The 18,050-nt window shown below is 35.1% G+C and overlaps 1 protein-coding gene across 3 annotated transcripts in view; it reads right to left on the bottom strand.

Moving 5' to 3' along the window:
• CCNH (cyclin H) overlaps nucleotides 1-18,050 on the bottom strand; it is a 36,219-nt gene that overhangs the window by 11,460 nt on the left and 6,709 nt on the right. For all 3 annotated transcript variants that reach the window (XR_004952642.1, XM_036226106.1, XM_036226107.1), the window contains exons 5-8: nucleotides 15,577-15,740; nucleotides 6,057-6,127; nucleotides 3,272-3,383; nucleotides 361-421 (exon numbers count right to left, since the gene is read on the bottom strand). Coding sequence is in view for 2 of the 3 variants with exons in the window: in XM_036226106.1 (XP_036081999.1) it covers nucleotides 361-421; nucleotides 3,272-3,383; nucleotides 6,057-6,127; nucleotides 15,577-15,740 (408 nt within the window). In the remaining variant the exon portion in view is untranslated. The remainder of the gene's footprint in view (nucleotides 1-360; nucleotides 422-3,271; nucleotides 3,384-6,056; nucleotides 6,128-15,576; nucleotides 15,741-18,050) is intronic.

The following is an 18,050-nucleotide window of genomic DNA, read 5'->3' as shown; positions in this document are numbered from 1 at the left end:
ATTCATTTATATCTAACTTGCCGGTATAATTTTTAAAAAAGGGGTGGGGTTGAAGAATCCATGAAGAGTGAAAAATACAGCAAAAATTTAGCATGTATATCCCTGCTGCTTTCCATGGCCATAGGAAGGATTATTCAAGTAACTATTTTACTGCTTCAGAACAGACTAAGAAGCCAGAAGTGAGAAAAATCCCAATGGACAATGTACATAAAGAAGGATGCAAAAAAAAAAATAAACGAAGACTTTCAAAATCTACACCTCTATATATAATGCTTGCACTCTGAAACAAAAAACTCTTAACTGTATGGTCACACCAGAATGTACAATAACTTAATATCTACCTTTGAAGAACATACCTACCTCATCATGTTTGGATTTCTTTGAGACATAATCATCATCTTCATAGCCTTTCCTCTTCTTCCTGTAATAAGGCAACAATCAATAAACAGTTTAATAACTGACAACATAACTATAAAATAAACCAGCAACGCTACATGAAATAGCTACTAAAGAACAAAGCCTAGATAAAGGTAAAGAGAAAAAGAATTATGGATAGGAAGACAGTACCTTTCAAATTGATCATTAAATTCAACATAATTCTATTGAAAATCCTAATAGAAATTTTCATGGAATTTATCAAATCTAATTCTGACTTGGGAAAGACTAGGTAAAAACAGCAAAACAACAACAGAAGTATGGGGATCTTATGTAGGTCTCATCAAAACACTATATAAAAGCGATGGTAATTAAATGCATGGTATTAGCAAGGAGTTAAACGGATTAAAATGATTAGAGCTGACAGGTAAAAGGCTATATAGAAATTTAATACATTTAAGAAATTATGAAATATTAAATGGCTGGTACAGCAGGCTATTTGAAAAAAATTAAGATTTTGCCTCATGCCATTTACATACAATTCTAAATGGTATGTAAAACAGCTGAAAAAATATTTAGATGTAAAAGGACAAAACAAGGACAAATTTATATATCACAAAGTGAAAGAAAAAAATGGCTATAGAATATATAAAAAGATGAGTATATATAAAATGAACTACAAAACAAAATATCACAAAATTGGTCAAGGGTTATAAGCAAGGGATAAAGAACACAAATGACTTAAACACAGAAACATTAATATCTCATTGTAATAGGGAAATGCAAATTTAAATACTAATGTGATGCTGCTTTTTCACCCGGACAGGCAAGAGTTAAAGACTGATACTATTAAGTGTTATATATCATATATGAAAATATTAACAAAAAGAAAAAACTTGTTTCATACACAGATGCAGAGAAAGAGTTGGCAAAAAGGTAAACACTATAAGTTACAACACTGCAATTACAACTGAGATTTGGGTTTCGGTCAAATAGAACTTTGGTTTACTTGTATGAATGACTTTAATGATATAGTCTTATCTTTTTCATTATGTAGGTAATGATAAAAGTATTTTAAAGACCAAAGAAAACAAATATTTTATCCTAATATAGTACTTATAGTGTGGTCCATGAACCATTTGCAGTGTGTAATAAGATAAATACAGAAACTAAGTGTGTTTAAAACTTTTATAGAAATTTGAGATTAATTTTGACTGTTTAATAAAACTGAAGCTTATATTGTCTTTATTCATTTTTCCAGTAATGTTATTGCAGTTTACAAAAGTATAGGTCTATAATGAATTTAAAGAAAAATAATAGTTCTTTACAGTTTGAGAAGCACCCCTCAAGTACTCATGTATATAGAATTTGCTTTGCATGGTACAAAGCGGATGGAAATTTTGGATTATAATTTAGGATAGTAGTTCCATGATCTGATCTAGAGGCTGAAAATTTTTTCATTAAAGGGAGGGATAATAAATATATTAGGACTTGTAGGCCATTAACAGACTCCATGACAATTACCAAACTTTTGTTCTGTAGTGTGAAAAACAGCCAGAGACAATATGCAAACTAACGAGTATGGCTATATTTCAGATAGTGGCCTGGATTTGACTTATATGAACCATAGTTTGGCAACCCCTGGTCTAAGCCCATCAGTGTGAAAAAAACATTATCAGTGCTGCAATACACTAGTGCCCCCTTACCTATAGGGAATACATTCTAAAACCTGCGATCGATGCCTGAAACCTCAAATTAGTACCAAACCTTATATATACTGTCTTTTCGTATAAATATATACCTATGATAAAGTTTAATTTATAAATTAGGCACAGTAAAAGATTAACAATGTAACAATTATAACTATACTGTAATAGGTTATGTGGTTTTAAAATAACTACTGTTTATGTACTGTGTGGATATGCTAGACAAAGGGATGATTCATATTCTGGGTGGGACATGGCAAGATTTCACCACACTACTCAAAATAACACACAATTTAAAATTTATAAATTAATTCTGGAATTTTCCATCTAATATTCTTGGACAGCAATTGACTGAAACCATGGAAAGCAAAACTGCAGATATGGGAGAGACTACTATTTCATTCATTAAAGTCAACATTATTTCTCTGTAACCACACCTTCATTTCTCTTAGCTACCAATGAAACCCAGGATGCAATCTACCAATTTTAAGTTCTATATTGCTTGCAGTTATAGTTATAAATAGTCCCATATTTTGTACACTTAATAAAGCTCTGGATTGTATTATACTATATAGTTAGTCTTCAAATCATGTGTACCTTAAAGCCTTGGAATGCTGTTCTGGCTTCTCCTATAGTTAGCATATATTCAACAATTATAAAGATCAAAAACATCTCAAATGCATCTTAACTAACACGCCAGATCTAGCTCCCACTAAACTTTCACAAATAAGGTAGAACTTTTGAATCAGAATGTGTACCACAGAAAACAGTTTTACCATTCCTATTACCTGCCCAGATCCCCAACTGTTAACACTCCTAAAAGCTGAAGCAGATCTTTCACCCTACAAAGCATAAAGAGCCAGAATATGGTGATTTGCACATTTAGCCTGCAAATCAGTAAGAGACATTGTGGATCATAAGGAACACTCAGCAGTACATTTTCCTATCAGTTCTTTCTATCTTCAATATAAAGTTTACTACTGAAAGAAAATACACCAAATTTCCCTACTGTAGCTAACAGAAATAAGTCCAGAAGAGTGTACTTGTTCCTCAGACGAGATCTCAGACCTGCAAAGAACCCAAAGATTAAAAGGACAAGAAGAGGTTCAGGGATTCCCCACGAAGATTCTGTCTCATGGACAGGATAATGATTATATCTGTTCTTGAAAAACACTGTCACAACTACTTACGTCATTACATTAAGTGCAAGCTCAGCAGAGTGACATCTCTCCAACTTCTGTTTCAGAACAGCAACTTCTTCAGATCTGGGTGGTTCATATTTTTTTACCAAGTTTCTCATGCCTATATGGAGAAAAAAAAAAAAATTTATACTAGACAACAAAAAGCTTTGTTCTCATAAGAGTTGGATAATATTTTTCCATCTTGTTATGGGAACAACATAACACTCTTGAAATTATGTGATTATATCAGGATAATTGTTAAAATCCAATGAACACCATACTTCTAGCTCAAGTAATTATAGTTATTGGCTGCTTAGCCCATATCATGTATAGTAGTGGTCCCCAACCTTTTTGGCACCAAGGACTGGTGTTCCTATGAAAATCCAATGCCTGCTGATCTGAGGTGGAGCTGAGGTGGTGATGCTAGTGCCAGGGAGCAGTGCGAATACAGATGAAGCTTTGCTCATTTGCCCACTGCTCACCTGCTGTGCAGCCCAGTTCCCAAGAGGACATGGGCCAGTACCGGTCCACAGCTCAGAGGTTGGGGACCCCTGAAGTCTAGCATAAAGATAAGCATGCTCTGTAATCTAGTATTTTTTTTCAAATCCTATTGTCATTTTGCTCAGTTTCAAGGCTTTTTAAAAATCTCTTTGTGGTTTAGTGAATATGCTTTGTTCCCTGCCACCAACCATATTCATAACATTCTATCCTACAGATGGGAGATCAAGAGTGTACCTCTTGTTTACAAAGGAAGCCATTATTACACAACATATAATAAAGGGAGGATTGCTTAGTAAAAATGTGTCAATCAATGATCCTTTGCTTTAATAGAACCAATACATCAAACAACCACCAAGAAAACAATATCCTCCTTAGGCTAAAAGCAAGGACTTTAAAGTTGCAGAAACATCTTCTACCTGGACTGTTTATGTTATTCAGCTACAGTAAACGAAAGAACATAAATCTCAAGATTCATTAGGGAAATGAGACAAGCAGGGCTTCTTATTAGTTAGCCACATGCTCCAAATGGGTGACTATGCTACTGACTTACTTCATAATGCAAATAAAGTAGTGTTTTCAATTGAATTTATACTTGTGACAATACCTTTGTTCTGAAATATCATGAATAAGATATAATATCATTAAAGCTCTGAGTATTTTATCAAGAGCTATTCTTATTTTGTATTAAAAGTAAACAGTAAAAAATAAGGTACTGATAAGAAATTAATAATAAAACTAGTAGCTATAAAATGAGCACAGTGGTTATTGTTAAGGCCCATACTACCTACTAAATTCCGCAATCCTAATTATCAATGGCCAAATCACTATTAGCTTTGGATATGAACCCTCTAGTGGTATAACTGAAGACCTACAGTTTTAAAATAAATCACAAATCTATCATTCTCAGAGAGAAGCCCTAAAGATCATTTCAAGTAGATATCAAGAAATGATACTTCTAGTACTAAAGCATCTTAACATTTAAAATATAACAATTATATCCATTTACTATCACCCAAAATAAAGATCTTTGGTACCATATTTTATTGGTTTATTCAGTAAACTATAATTAAGAACAATGGCACAAAATGTTTTGGAGACAATTGATTTTTAATCCTAAAGAGTAGCCAGAGAGCCAAGAGCGCTCAGTGCGACATGGACAAGGATGAAGAATAGAGACGGCTGGCTACCTAGCCAATCAGGTAAGTGGAAGTTCTACTCAACCCTTAAGATGGGGTTTTTCAACATCGGCATTATAGTTTGGGCTGGATAATTCTTTGTTAGGCTCTATTATTTCCTGAGGCTATTAAAAATTACCACAAACTTAGTAAGGCTTAAAGACAATAAAAATGTATTCATAGTTCTGAAGCCAAGGAGACCGAAATCAGTTTCACTGGGTCACAATCAAACTGTTGGCAGAGCCACTATGCTCTCTCTCTGGAGACTCTAGGGGAAAAATCCATTCCCCTTCTGGTAGCTGCCAGCATCCCTTGGCTTGTGGCCATATTACTCTAGTTTTCAAGGCCAGGATCTTCAAATCTCTGTTGTCTTCACACTGCCTTCTCTGTCAAACTTCCCTCTCTGCATCTCTCTAATAAGGACTCCTGAGACTGTGTTTAGGCTCTACCTGGGTAGTTTAAGATAATTTTCCCATCTCAAGATTCTTACCTTTATTATATATGCAACCCTCTCCCCCTTTTTCATATATGGTAACATTTACAGGTCCAGGGATTAGGACATGGACATCTTTAGGGGGGGCATTTTACAGCCTACCTAGAGGATTTGATGTGAATTTTATGTTTAATGGCATTCTTACCTCCACTCACTAGATGCCAGTAGCAGCCACCCCTACTCCCCACGTTGTGGCAGCCAAAATGTCTCCAGATATTGCAAAAGTTGTACCCAGTTAAGAACCAGTTTTTGTAACATCAGCTAAAAAAATAACTACCAAATAACATGTGTTAACTAGTTAAAGTTGATTTACCTATAACACAAGTTCCAAATTTAAATATTATACTTAAATTTAGTTCCCTTTAGATCTTTTTCAATGCCTATCACATATTTGTGTACACTTTAAAAGGATCGTTTTGAATCTCAACCTTTTCGGAATCTGACATTTTTACTTTTCTAAGTTCTATATGCGTGAAAACTACCCTGTCACATAACATCTATTTCTCACCAACACATGCTTCATGCTTCTATACCATAATTCAATGAGAGTGAATATAAACAACAACCTGTTATATCAAGACATTTATTTACAAAGTAGTGTAATATTTTGTATTCTTTTACTTACTTTTCATTATATCCAGTAACTGTGACAAGCAAGTTCTGTTCTCTTTCAGCATCAGACTTTCTGATAAATAACTGGTAGGAAAGGAAAAATAATTTAATTTGTTGTACACATACAGCATTTTGAGAAAACCTCACAGCATATTTTTCTCCATGTTCATTTCATCAAGGTCAATTTTAAAATTAATTTAAAAAGTATTAAATAACAATATTTTGAACTCTATAAAACTATAATCTATAACTGATGGTCTTATAGATTTACAACTTAAGTTAAAAAATGTTAATGTTCAAAATAATTTCTGTAACATAAGCTTTCAGAGGTATAAAAATAACAGTAGCAACAGTCATTACTTTTAACATTAAGTGTTTAATATATAAACCTTATGAGTCTAACAGATGAGGAATCTGAGTCACAGAGACAGATAAGTCATGACCTTGTAACACCCAAAGTCACAAAGCTAGGAAGTAACAGAGGCAGAACCTGGTATTAGTAAGGATTCTTTCTCTTCCTTAATACCAAGCCCATGTTAACTACAGTTGTTCTTGGGACTAACAGTTATTCAAACCAGTAAGAATATCACCTAGACACTTTATAAATCTTTACATCTTATCTGCATCAACTCCAAATCAAAGGTGTTAATACTTTTCCATAAGTGAATATAAAGGCTAGTTTACCTAATTTCCTCAGGGCCAATGACAGTAATATGAGAGTAAAATTCCTATATTTAAATGTTTACTCTGAGGTTTTATGTACCTGAACTTGATCTATAATTGATAACAGCCCAAATAGATTCTCAAGGCAGAAGTAATCTTTCAAATATGAATGCAAAAAAAAAAAAAAAAATCTCAGATGAAATAGTTACAAAAATAGAGACAATTCTTTAAGAAACTTTGTTGCTATATGTTTTTCAAACTACCCAGGTTATTTATGTTACATTATTTTGATAACTAAGTTTGGTATTATGGAAATCAATAATTCACTTAATACATTTCTGGTTTTCAGTAATTCAAAGTAAATTTTTCCCCCTTTTCTAAAACTCCTTAAGATTAAGGGTAATGTTTTTTGTTCTAAGACTTAACTGACATTCTTTACCTCTGAAACTTTAAGGCAGCAACTCAATCTCGATCTTGAATTAGAATTTTAATACTTTGACTTAAAAAAAAACCCATAGGCAAGCAAGACCATCTAAGAAGTCAAACTAGGAGATGGGAAATAAAGGTCTAAATCCAATGAAAAAGAAAACCCAGAACAACAAAACATCCTATGAATTATAATCTAAACCATCATCAGCACAAGGGCTTTTTCCCTTTTTGAAATCAGCAATAAACATAAAAGCAATATCCTATTTTTCTGGTCAAGGTAGCAGAGTAGGTAGACACCGTGCTCTCCCCTCATCCCACAACCACATTAAAATTATAACTAAATTACATCACAACCATCATTGAGAACCACCTGAAGTCTAACTGAATACAATCCTTATTACTAAAGATATGAAAATGAAGCCACACTGAGATGGGTAGGAGGGGAAGTGATGGGGAAAGGACTGGTCCTAAACCCATGATGTGGCAATTAAGAATCAAGAAGGATATCTTGGCAGCAAGGGAATCCTAGCCTGACACTGGACTCCCAAGCCTAGAACACCAGTGCTGGTAAGAGAAGTCCCTATAACATCTGGATGTGAAAACCAATGGGGTTTGTGTCCAAGAAAGATAACAGACTTTTACATACCTAAGGGTTGCAGGTCTGAAAAAGACCATGCACAAACTTGCTTGCTCACAAACTCACTGAGTTCTAGCACAGGAGCAACAGCTTGAAAAGCATGAAGGACATAAGGGGAGAAACTGAACAGCTTCAGGACAAGGGCTGGAGAGTCGGAGCAGAGCAACTCTCTCCAGGATGGGACGTGCTAGCAAGTGCAATGATTCCTTTGTCGAGCCCTTCCTCTACCCAGTCTGCAAGTACAGGTGGGCGCCAAATATTAATGTTCCATTAACCTGCTTAACACCATTTTCCCTGCCCTGATGATTCCTTGAGACCCCACCCAACCCAACTCGGGCACCCAGTCAGAACTCCATTCTCTGGCTCTTCCATACAAACAACCTGCCTCGGGCCACACTGCAGACTTTTCTAAAATCTGTCAAAGGTCCACAAACCCCAAGCAAGCAGTGACTGTGCTTAGCATGCTATTACTTCATGCTAAGGGGCCCCAAGCCTGCAATAGTGGCAGCCAGGCTTGATTCACCACATTGCCTCTCCCAGATGGCTACCAACCACATGTCACTTTGTAGTTCCTACCCACCCAGTGGCCACAGGCTGGGCACAGGCAGTAGCTAACCTTGGCCTGCACTGGAGCCCCTCCTGCCAGGGGCCCTAGACCCAACACACCAGTGGCCAGACCACACCAAAGCACCACCAACCAGCTCCACAAATGACAGACCCAAAGGGTGGTCAGATACCTGCTGAAGTGAATGCTACTCTGTGGGGTCAGCTTCCACATACAGCCTATCCACTGGAGTCATGACCAATCCATAGAGCCAGTCAGTCTGAGGGTCAATTCCACCCATTGATGTGTCAACAGCAATCAAGCCTCAACTAACTACAAGAGGGCATACGTAACCCACACAATGGACACCTCTGGAGAATCTGGCTCATGTAATCGAGGAGACTGTACCACTTGGCCCCACAGGACACATACTACATAAAGCCACCAACCTAAGACTAGGAGATGTAGCAGATTTACCTAACACAGAGAAACACAAACAGGGAGGTAGCCAAAGAGAGAGAGAGAGAGAGAAAGATCCCAAATGAAAGAACACAACAAAACTCGATGAAAAGAAATACACGAAATGGAGACAAACGATCTATCAGATACTGGATTCAAAACACTGGTTATAAGGATGCTTAATAACTTCGAGGAAGAATAAATGAACTCAATGAGAACTTATACAAAGAGATATAACCCATTAAAAAAAGAACCAATCAGAAATAACAAATACAGAATATTTCAGATGGAATCAATAACAGATTAGATGAAGCAAAGGATCAAATCAGTGATCTGGATAAGTAGCAGAAAACAATCAAAACAGCAAAAAAAATTAAAAATGAGGATAGTTTAAGGGGCCTCTGGGACAATATCAAGTGTGTATCATTCACACCATAGGGATAGTAGGAGGAGGAGAGAGAGCAAAAGATTGAAAACCTATTTGAAGACACAATGATGGAAAACTTCCCTAACCTGGCAAAGGAAAGACATACAAGACCAGGAAGCACAGAGAGAACCAAACAGATAAACCCAAAGAAGCCCACACCAAGACATATCATAATTAAAATGCCAAAGGTTAAAGACAAAGAGAATCTTAAAAGCAGCATGAGAAAAGCACATAAGAGCTTCCATAAGACTGTCAGCTGATTTCTCAACAGAAACTCTGCAGGGCAGAATGGACTGGCCTGAAATATTAAGCGACAAAAAGCAGGGACCTACATCTAAAATTATTCTACCCAGCAAAGCTATCACTGAGAATTACAGAAGGTATAAACAGTTTTCCAGGCAAGAAAAAGCTAAAGATGTTCATCACCACCAAATCAGTATTAAAAGAAATGTTAAAGGGACTTCGTTTGCAGAAAAAATAAAAACATGAATAAGAAAATAAAGCAAAGAAGGAAATTCTCACTGACAAACACAGTGGGTCAACCAACTAAAAAACTAGTGCAAATGTTAAAAGGCAAAGGAAAATCATTTAATTATGATAACAAATTAAGGGAAACTTACAAGCACACAAATGAAGTAAAAAACAATGACGAAAACAAACATGGAGGGGGTGAGTAAAAATGGTAATGATTTAGAATGTGTTCAAACTTAACCAATCATCAATTTAAAATAGACTGCTATAAAGACAGCTTGGTATATGTGAAGCACATAGTAACCACAAACCAAAAATCTACAAAAAATGTACAAGAAATAAAGAGAAAAGAATCCAAACACGACACTACAGAAAATCATCAACATACAAGAGAACAGAGCAAAAGAATAAAAAACAGGAAAGAACTACAAAAGAATCAGAAAACAATCAAATGGCAATAACTATATATCTATCAATAATTATAAATGTAAATGGAATAAATGCTGCAATCAGAAGACATAAGGTGGCTGAGTGGATAAGAAAACAAGACCCATAGATACGCGTCAAAAGACACACACGACTGAAAGGGATGGAAAAAGATATTTCATGCAAATGAAAACAAACAAAAAGGCTGGGTTAGCAATCCTTTGATAAAACAGACTTGAAAATAAAGGCCAAAACGAAACAAAGGAGGACATTTCATAATGAGAATGGGATTAAAGTGACAAGAGTATATAACCCTTGTAAAGATTTATGCACCCAACATAAGAGCACATAAATATATAAAACAAATATTGACAAACAACAGGAGAGATAGTAATAAAGTAATAGCGGGGGACTCTAGCAATGCATTGACATCAACGGATAGAGCATCCAGGCAGTAAAATAAACATGGAAACGGTGGCCTCATATGAAACATCAGACCACATACATTTAATTGATATCTTTAGAACATTTTACCCAAAAGCAGAATATTCATTCAAGTGCAGTTCTAACATTTTCTAGAGTAGACCACATGTTAAGCCATAAAGCAAGTCTCAAAAAATTTAAGAAGATAAATCATAGCAAGCCATCTTCTCCAATCACATTATAAAACTAGTAATCAATTACAATGAAAAAAATACACAAACACATGGAGGCTAAATAACACGTTACTAAACAATGAATGGACTAATAAGGAGATCAAGGAAGAACTCAAGATTCCTTGAGAAAAAAGATAACGAAGACACAATGACTCAAAATCTATGGGACACAGCAAAAGCAGTCCTATGAGGGAAATTCATAGCAACACAGGCCTGCCTCAAGAAACAAGAAAATTCTCAACTAGACGATCTAACTTTACACCTGAAGGAACTAGAAAAAGAACAGCAAACAAAGCCAAAAGTAAGTAAAAGGAAGGATAATAAAGATCAGAGCAGAAATAAAGGAAATAATCAAAAATAATAATAATAATCAATGAAACCAAGACCTAGTTCTTTGAAAAGATAAAAAATTGATAAATCTTTAACCAGACTCATCAAGAAAAAGAGAGGACCCAAATAAAAACAGAAATGAAAGAAGATACAAAGGATTATAAGAAAATACTAAGAGCAATTGTATGCCAACAAACTGGACAATCAGGGAGAAATGGATAAACTCCTAGAAACATACAATATCCCAAGACTGAGTCGAGAAGAAACAAAAAAATCTAAACTGACCAATAAGTACTAACGAAATTGATTAGTAATCAAAAAACTCCCAACAAATTAAAGTCCTGGACCTGATGGCCTCACAGGTGAATCTTACCAAACATTCAAAGAAGAATTAGTACCTATTCTTCTCAAACTATTCCAAAAATTTCAGGAAGAAGAAAGACTCCCAAGCTCATTTTACAATGCCACCATTACCCTGATTCCCAAAGACAAAAGAAAGAAAATTATAGGTCAATATCCCTGATGAACATAGATGCAAAAATCCTCAACAAAATATTAGCAGACCAATTCAAATATATATTAAAAGGATCATACACCATGATCAAAGTGGGATTTATTCCTGGGATGTAATGTTGGTTCAATATTTGCAATCAATGTAATACATGACATTAACAAATTGAAAAACAAATCATATAATCAACAGATACAGCATCAATTCATGATACAAACTCTCAGCAAAGTGTGAACAGAGCAAACACACCTCCACATAATAAAGTCCATATACAACAAATCCACAGCTGATAACATACTCAACAGTGAAAAGCTAAAAGCGTTTCCCTTAAGATCAGAAATAAGACAGGGATGTCCACTTTCACCACTTTTATTTAACAAAGTATTGGAAATTTTAGCCACAGCAATCGCACCAAAAAAAAAAAAAAAGCCATCCAAATTGGAAAGAAGTAAAACTGTCATTATTTGCAGATGACATGGCACTATACATAGAGAACCATAAACAGCCCACCCAAAAACTGTTAGAACTGATACATGAATTAAGTAGGATATAAAATTAACATTCAGAAATCAATTGCAATTTTAAACACCAATAACAAACTATCAAAGAGACAGAAACAACCCCATTTATGACTGCGTCAAAAAAAAAAATCTAAGAATAAATTTAAATAAGCAGGCAAAACACCTATACTTGGAAAATTATAAAATGCTGAAGAGGCAAATAAATGGAAGCATAGACCTTACTCATAGGAAGAATTAATATTAAAATGTCCATACTACCCAAAGCAATCTACAGATTCAATGCGACCTCTATGAAAATACCAATGGCACTTGTAACAGAACTAGAGAAATAATCCTAAATTTATACGGAGCCAGAAAAGATCCCAAATAGCCAAAGCAATCTTGACGAAGAACTACAAAGTTAGAGGTATCATGCTACCTGATGTTAAACTATATTACACAGCTATAGTAATCAAAAAAGCATGGTGCTGGCAAAACAAGACACACAGATCAATGGAACAGAATAGACAATTCAAAAATAAGCCCACACCTATATGAGCAATTGATCTATGTCAAAGGAGGCAAGAATATACGATGGAGTAGACAGTCTCTTCAATAAATCGTGCTGGGAAAATTAGACAGATACATGTGCAAAAAAATGAAACGACCAATAAACTCAGAGTGAATTAAAGACTTAAAGGTAAGACCCAAAACCATAAAACTCCTAGAAAAAAAACATAGGTAGTAAACTATCGCTCTTAATGTCTTATCAGGGAATGAAAACAAAATAAACAAATGAGACTACATCAAACTAAAAAGTTTTTGCACAGCAAAGGAAACTATCAACAAAACAAAGACAACCTACTTAATGGGAGAAGATATTCGCCAATGATATATCCAGTAAGGGGTTAATATCCAAAACATATAAGGAACTTACACAACTTAACACCAAAAAAGACCTGATTAAAAAATGGGCAAAGAACCTGACATACTGATGGCCAATAGATATATGAAAAGCTGTTCAACATCACTGATCATCAGGGAAATGCAAATTAAAACCACAATGAGCTATCACCTCACACTTGTCATAATAGCTATCCACAAATCAACAAATAAGTGTTAGTGAGATGTGGAGAAAAGGGAATCCTCGTGCACCATTGTTGAGACTAAAGTGGTAGTACGGCCACAATGGAAAACAGTAATGGAGGTTCCTCAAAAAAATTAAAAATAGAACTACAATATGACCTGGCAATCCCAATTCTGAGTATTAATCTAAAGAAACCCAAATCGTTAACTCGAAAAATAAATGTAGCCCTTTGTTCACTGCAGCATTATTTACAATAGCCAATATATGGAAACAACCTAAGGGTCCATCAATAGACAACTGGATAAAGAAATTATGGTACATGTATGCAATGGAATATTACTTGGCCATAAAAAAGAAAGAAATCTTAGCATTTGTGACAACATGTGTGAATCTAGGGGGTATTATGCTAATTTAAGTCGGAGAAACACAAATACCATACAATTTCACATGCATGTAGAATCTAAAAAACAATAAACTAACTCACAGATTCAGAGAATAAATTGATGGTGCCAGGTGGGAGGGGCTTGGGGGTGCTGGGTAAAAAAAAGTTGAAGGGATTAAGAAGTATAAACTGGCAGTTATAAAATAGTCACAGATATGTAAAGTACACCATAAAGAAGTTAGTCAATAATATTGTAATAACTATGTATGATGTCAGGTGAGTACTAGAATTACCAGGGGAGATCACTTTGTAAGTTATAAAAATGTCCAACCACTATGTTGTACACTTGAAACTAATATTGTATGTCTGTAATTTTAAAAATTTTAATAAAAGCAATGTCTTTGTACTTAAAAAAATTCCAAAGTAAATGTGAAGTTAATGATTCGAAAGTATTTCCCCAAAGGAAAAAGTGTTCAAATGATTATAGTTCCTTGGAATGCTACAAAAGCTTATTCAATTTGAAATGAGCTCAAGGTACAATTTCAATTTCACTTATCATAAACAAATTATAATTTAGCAGAAATTATAACTAAGTAAACTTTAAAGAATAAACTAATTTGTACCTCTGGATGCTTCCTTCTTCTCGATTTACAAAAAATCCTCTAAGAAAAATCTCACCTATGGAAGAATCTGCATATACACTGAATAAGATATGATGCTTAAACAGATTATCAAACATCTGGTTATTTGAATTGTGGAAAAGAGGCTTTCTTCCCTTAGAGACTGGTGGCTCCACACCTAAACTCAACTGATATCAATTTTCTGCATGGCTATCCTTCTAAACGAGGGCGAGGATTCATAGCTTGTTCATTATTATATTCCTAAAGTGTAGTACAGTCCATGGTACATAAAAGGCACTCAATAAAGGTTTGCTTAGAAATTAAATGAACTATAAACAATTTTAAGATTAAATGTATAAATTTATATACACTTGGTGAGCTGCATTTGTAGACAAGAGGCAAACAATAAATTAAACGATACAAAAGCCCACAATCCCTTATCTTGAATTTGTTTTGAAATACAGAATTGTTTACGTCCTAGAAAGATAACCTGGTAAATTACCATAAATGCCAAATACACAGTGATGTTTGGGGCAGTATCCTATAATCTGTAACATTAATTTTCCCAAGGAAAAATATTCCCATTAAGTTGAATAAAGATTAAAATACATCTGTTCATTTGCTGCCACTATATCAATGGACTTTGAAATTATGGATGAGGGATTACAAACATGGAGAACAGTTTAAGTTTAGAAAGTTTTATCTTTCTTCCCTAGCAATTTCTACGAATGAAATGAAGAACTTCAAAAGTTAAAAAAATAACAATAAATGTAAAAATTTTTAAAGTCTAATTTGCTGCTAGCCTGTGCTTAAGTTATAAATAAATATAATATGGGTATAATATTTAATCTGTGTACAAGCTAATGCTTTAAGAATCAAGTTAATTCATGTGAAGTGTTTATCAAAGAGCCTGCTCCTCAGTGTACATTTATGTATTAGCTCTATTTATAGCTCGACTGCAATTCATTTGGTCACTCCCTACAGCATTATTCATTCAACAAATCTTTACTGACTCCTATATCCCACACATCCTCCACAGCAAGAGAATGATGTCAAAACAAGGCAGACATATCTTGTATACTCATGTTCCTTACCAGTTCATAAACTTCTAAATTTGTCATATACTATTAGCTATATCAGTCTTTTGGGATCACCTGATTTACTTCCACCTTAGTCATAAATAGATCATCTTAGCTCAAGGATATCTTACTCAATTTTTAAACATTTCTTTAAAAGGTGATTTGTTTCTTCCCTCAATTGCACTCACTAATACCTCCAGCCATAGGAAATATAAAGGACTATATTTGCAAAATGAACCTTAAAAATTCAGACTTCAGGAAGGAATTAACTGAGTAACTGAGTCTGATCTAAGTTAAAACACAAATTAATACCTTTCCATAGTAATTCCTGCTCTGGATGCACTCGATAAAATGGCAGTCAGGGCAATTTGAGAAGGTGTGTATAAAAGGTATGCATCCGTCAACGCAATTCTATTAAGAAAATCATCAGCTGTTTTCCTCAAAATCTCTGGATTCTCCAACATAGGATAGCGGGTCTAGAAAGAAAGTTTGCAAATATTATCACTTGCGAGGGTTTAATGGAGCAACAACAGTTCAAAATATTTACATTAACCAGAAAGTGCTTCAACTAAGGATACTTTTATAAAAGTAACTCCTTTTCTATACCTCAGCAACAATCTTTTCATGTAAAAATATTTTGTATTCACCATTAGAATGTATTGAAAATAGTCTTTAATTAAGAAATATGCTTTAAGGTAACATAGCTAAAGTTTCTAGCACAGTTCTTGGCTATTCTGATTTATGTTAATCCCCTTTTGTCTTTTTCCAACTGAGGCTCTTAGAGATTCCATTGAGTCTGAAGTTGACCTAAGAAATACATACCCCTAGGTAAAATCTTTCCAAGCAATCCAGGTGATTCAGATGTTAAGGCCACATTTAGAAACTAAAGTGCTGCCCCCTCATTTTGATTTAAAATCCCTTCTACTCAAAGTTTACTTTGGAGAAGTAGTACATGGAAATTAATATTGGTCTAATTACAGAATTATTTTTAGAATATGCCAAGAAATATGGAAGTTCCCATATTTCCTGACAATTCTTATCTTTCAAGATGAGCCCTAAATCCTTGGATTTACTTTACATATCAACATTCAGGCCCCAAAGCAGTAAGACATCTTTTCTATACTCTGAAACAAAACATCAGATACAATTGTATAGTCCTGCCAAGGTCTTATCATTATCCTAAAATCTCTGACCTCTGATATAACAAATTCAGACATTCCACTCTGACCACAGTGTTGCTCTTCCAGATATATTTGCTCAATTACTTCACAGCTGTTTTTTGACTTCCATCCTCAGAAATCTTTGGCCTGTTACCTATCACTCTACTTGCTTCTACTCACTGGTGTCCTCTGGTCCTTTCCCTCCTGAATATCCTGTACCAATATGCTGCCAATGCATTTCTGGCAAAATTCAACAGTAGGTGAATTCAACAAACCTGCATTGGAACCATGCCTAGATCTCTGGGTGCTGCTAAAGAAATAAATAGGTTCGTTGATCCCAGCAGGGCTGTCAATACTGCCTAGCTATGATAATGTTCCATAGAAAATTTGTTCTATTTTTCACTGACCATGTTAAACATTTTCCATCTATCTTGAAGTCATTAATAATTCTCAGAAACTCCATAACTCTTAGAAAATGATCTCTGCTTTTAACAAACTCTTATTTCCTGCCGCTGCCAAATCCCCAGGCAAAACACTATCCTCATGCACCCTTTCCACTTTTCCTGCATTAAAATAGCTATTAAGCTAAGGCCAACCCTTCTACCTTGCTGAGAAACCCATGACGGCCCCTCTACCTTACTCCAAAAAGAAACCTGAGTTATTTTCCACGTTTCCCTTTAAGCTTTCTTATATTGCTAGCCCTCCACATCAGTTTCTTCCACAAAACAAAAACCACCCCTTTCCTTCATTTCCAGCAGTTTCCCCATCTTCTAAATCCTATCTTCTTTTTCCATTGCAAAGACAAGCCATCTAATCCAAGTTGTGTACACTTGTTTTCTCACCTATTTACTCCCCAACCAGCTCCAATCTGCCTTCTTCCTCCATACTCCATTGAGACTAATTTCACCAAGATCACAAATGACCTTATCTAGCACAAAATCCAGTGAATGTTATCCACCTACTTTAACTCTATCTGAATTCTAAGCAGCACTTGGGAGTTGCTCATACTCATCTTCTAAAAGTAACCCACTTCCCTTCATTTCTCTAGAAAGGCCTACCTCTCTGGATATTCTTCCATCTTCTTACTACCTTGTTCTATTTCTCTACCTGCCCTTTAAGTGGTGGTCCTCACGACTAATCCACTTTAAATTTTTCTGGGGCAATGATGCCCAAATCTGTACTTCCAGCCTAGCCATCTGCTCTGACCTTCAGACACAAAAGGCTACCCATTCAATGTGTTGCAAACAATGGAAATTCATGATGTTCCAAACCACATTCATCAACTCCCCAAACCCTCCACCATCAGCAAATCTCTCCTGTGCCAGTATTTCCTGTATCAGAAAGTATACCACCATGTGCCCAGGCCAGAACCTGGGGGTTCCTCCCCTGTTCTCTCTCTCCACAAGCAATTAAACCTCAAACTCTACTGAATCTGCCTACTATCTCTGAAGCCCAAGCTCTCTCTGTACCCCCTGCCATTACAGGAGTCAAACTAAGAGCTTATTAACTGGTACCCCTTCAACCGTCCTAATCTGTTCTCTATATTATCATGACACATACAGATGTGCAATAAATACCTGATGGGAACTGATGCATGAGCTTGCCAACATGATTTTTTTAAGATGT

The sequence above is a fragment of the Rousettus aegyptiacus genome, unplaced genomic scaffold (genome assembly GCF_014176215.1).
Source record: "Rousettus aegyptiacus isolate mRouAeg1 unplaced genomic scaffold, mRouAeg1.p scaffold_m13_p_8, whole genome shotgun sequence".
Taxonomy (NCBI): Eukaryota; Metazoa; Chordata; class Mammalia; order Chiroptera; family Pteropodidae; genus Rousettus; species Rousettus aegyptiacus.
The sequence above is the reverse complement of the archived record's forward strand: the minus strand, read 5'-3'. Positions and strand labels throughout refer to the sequence as shown.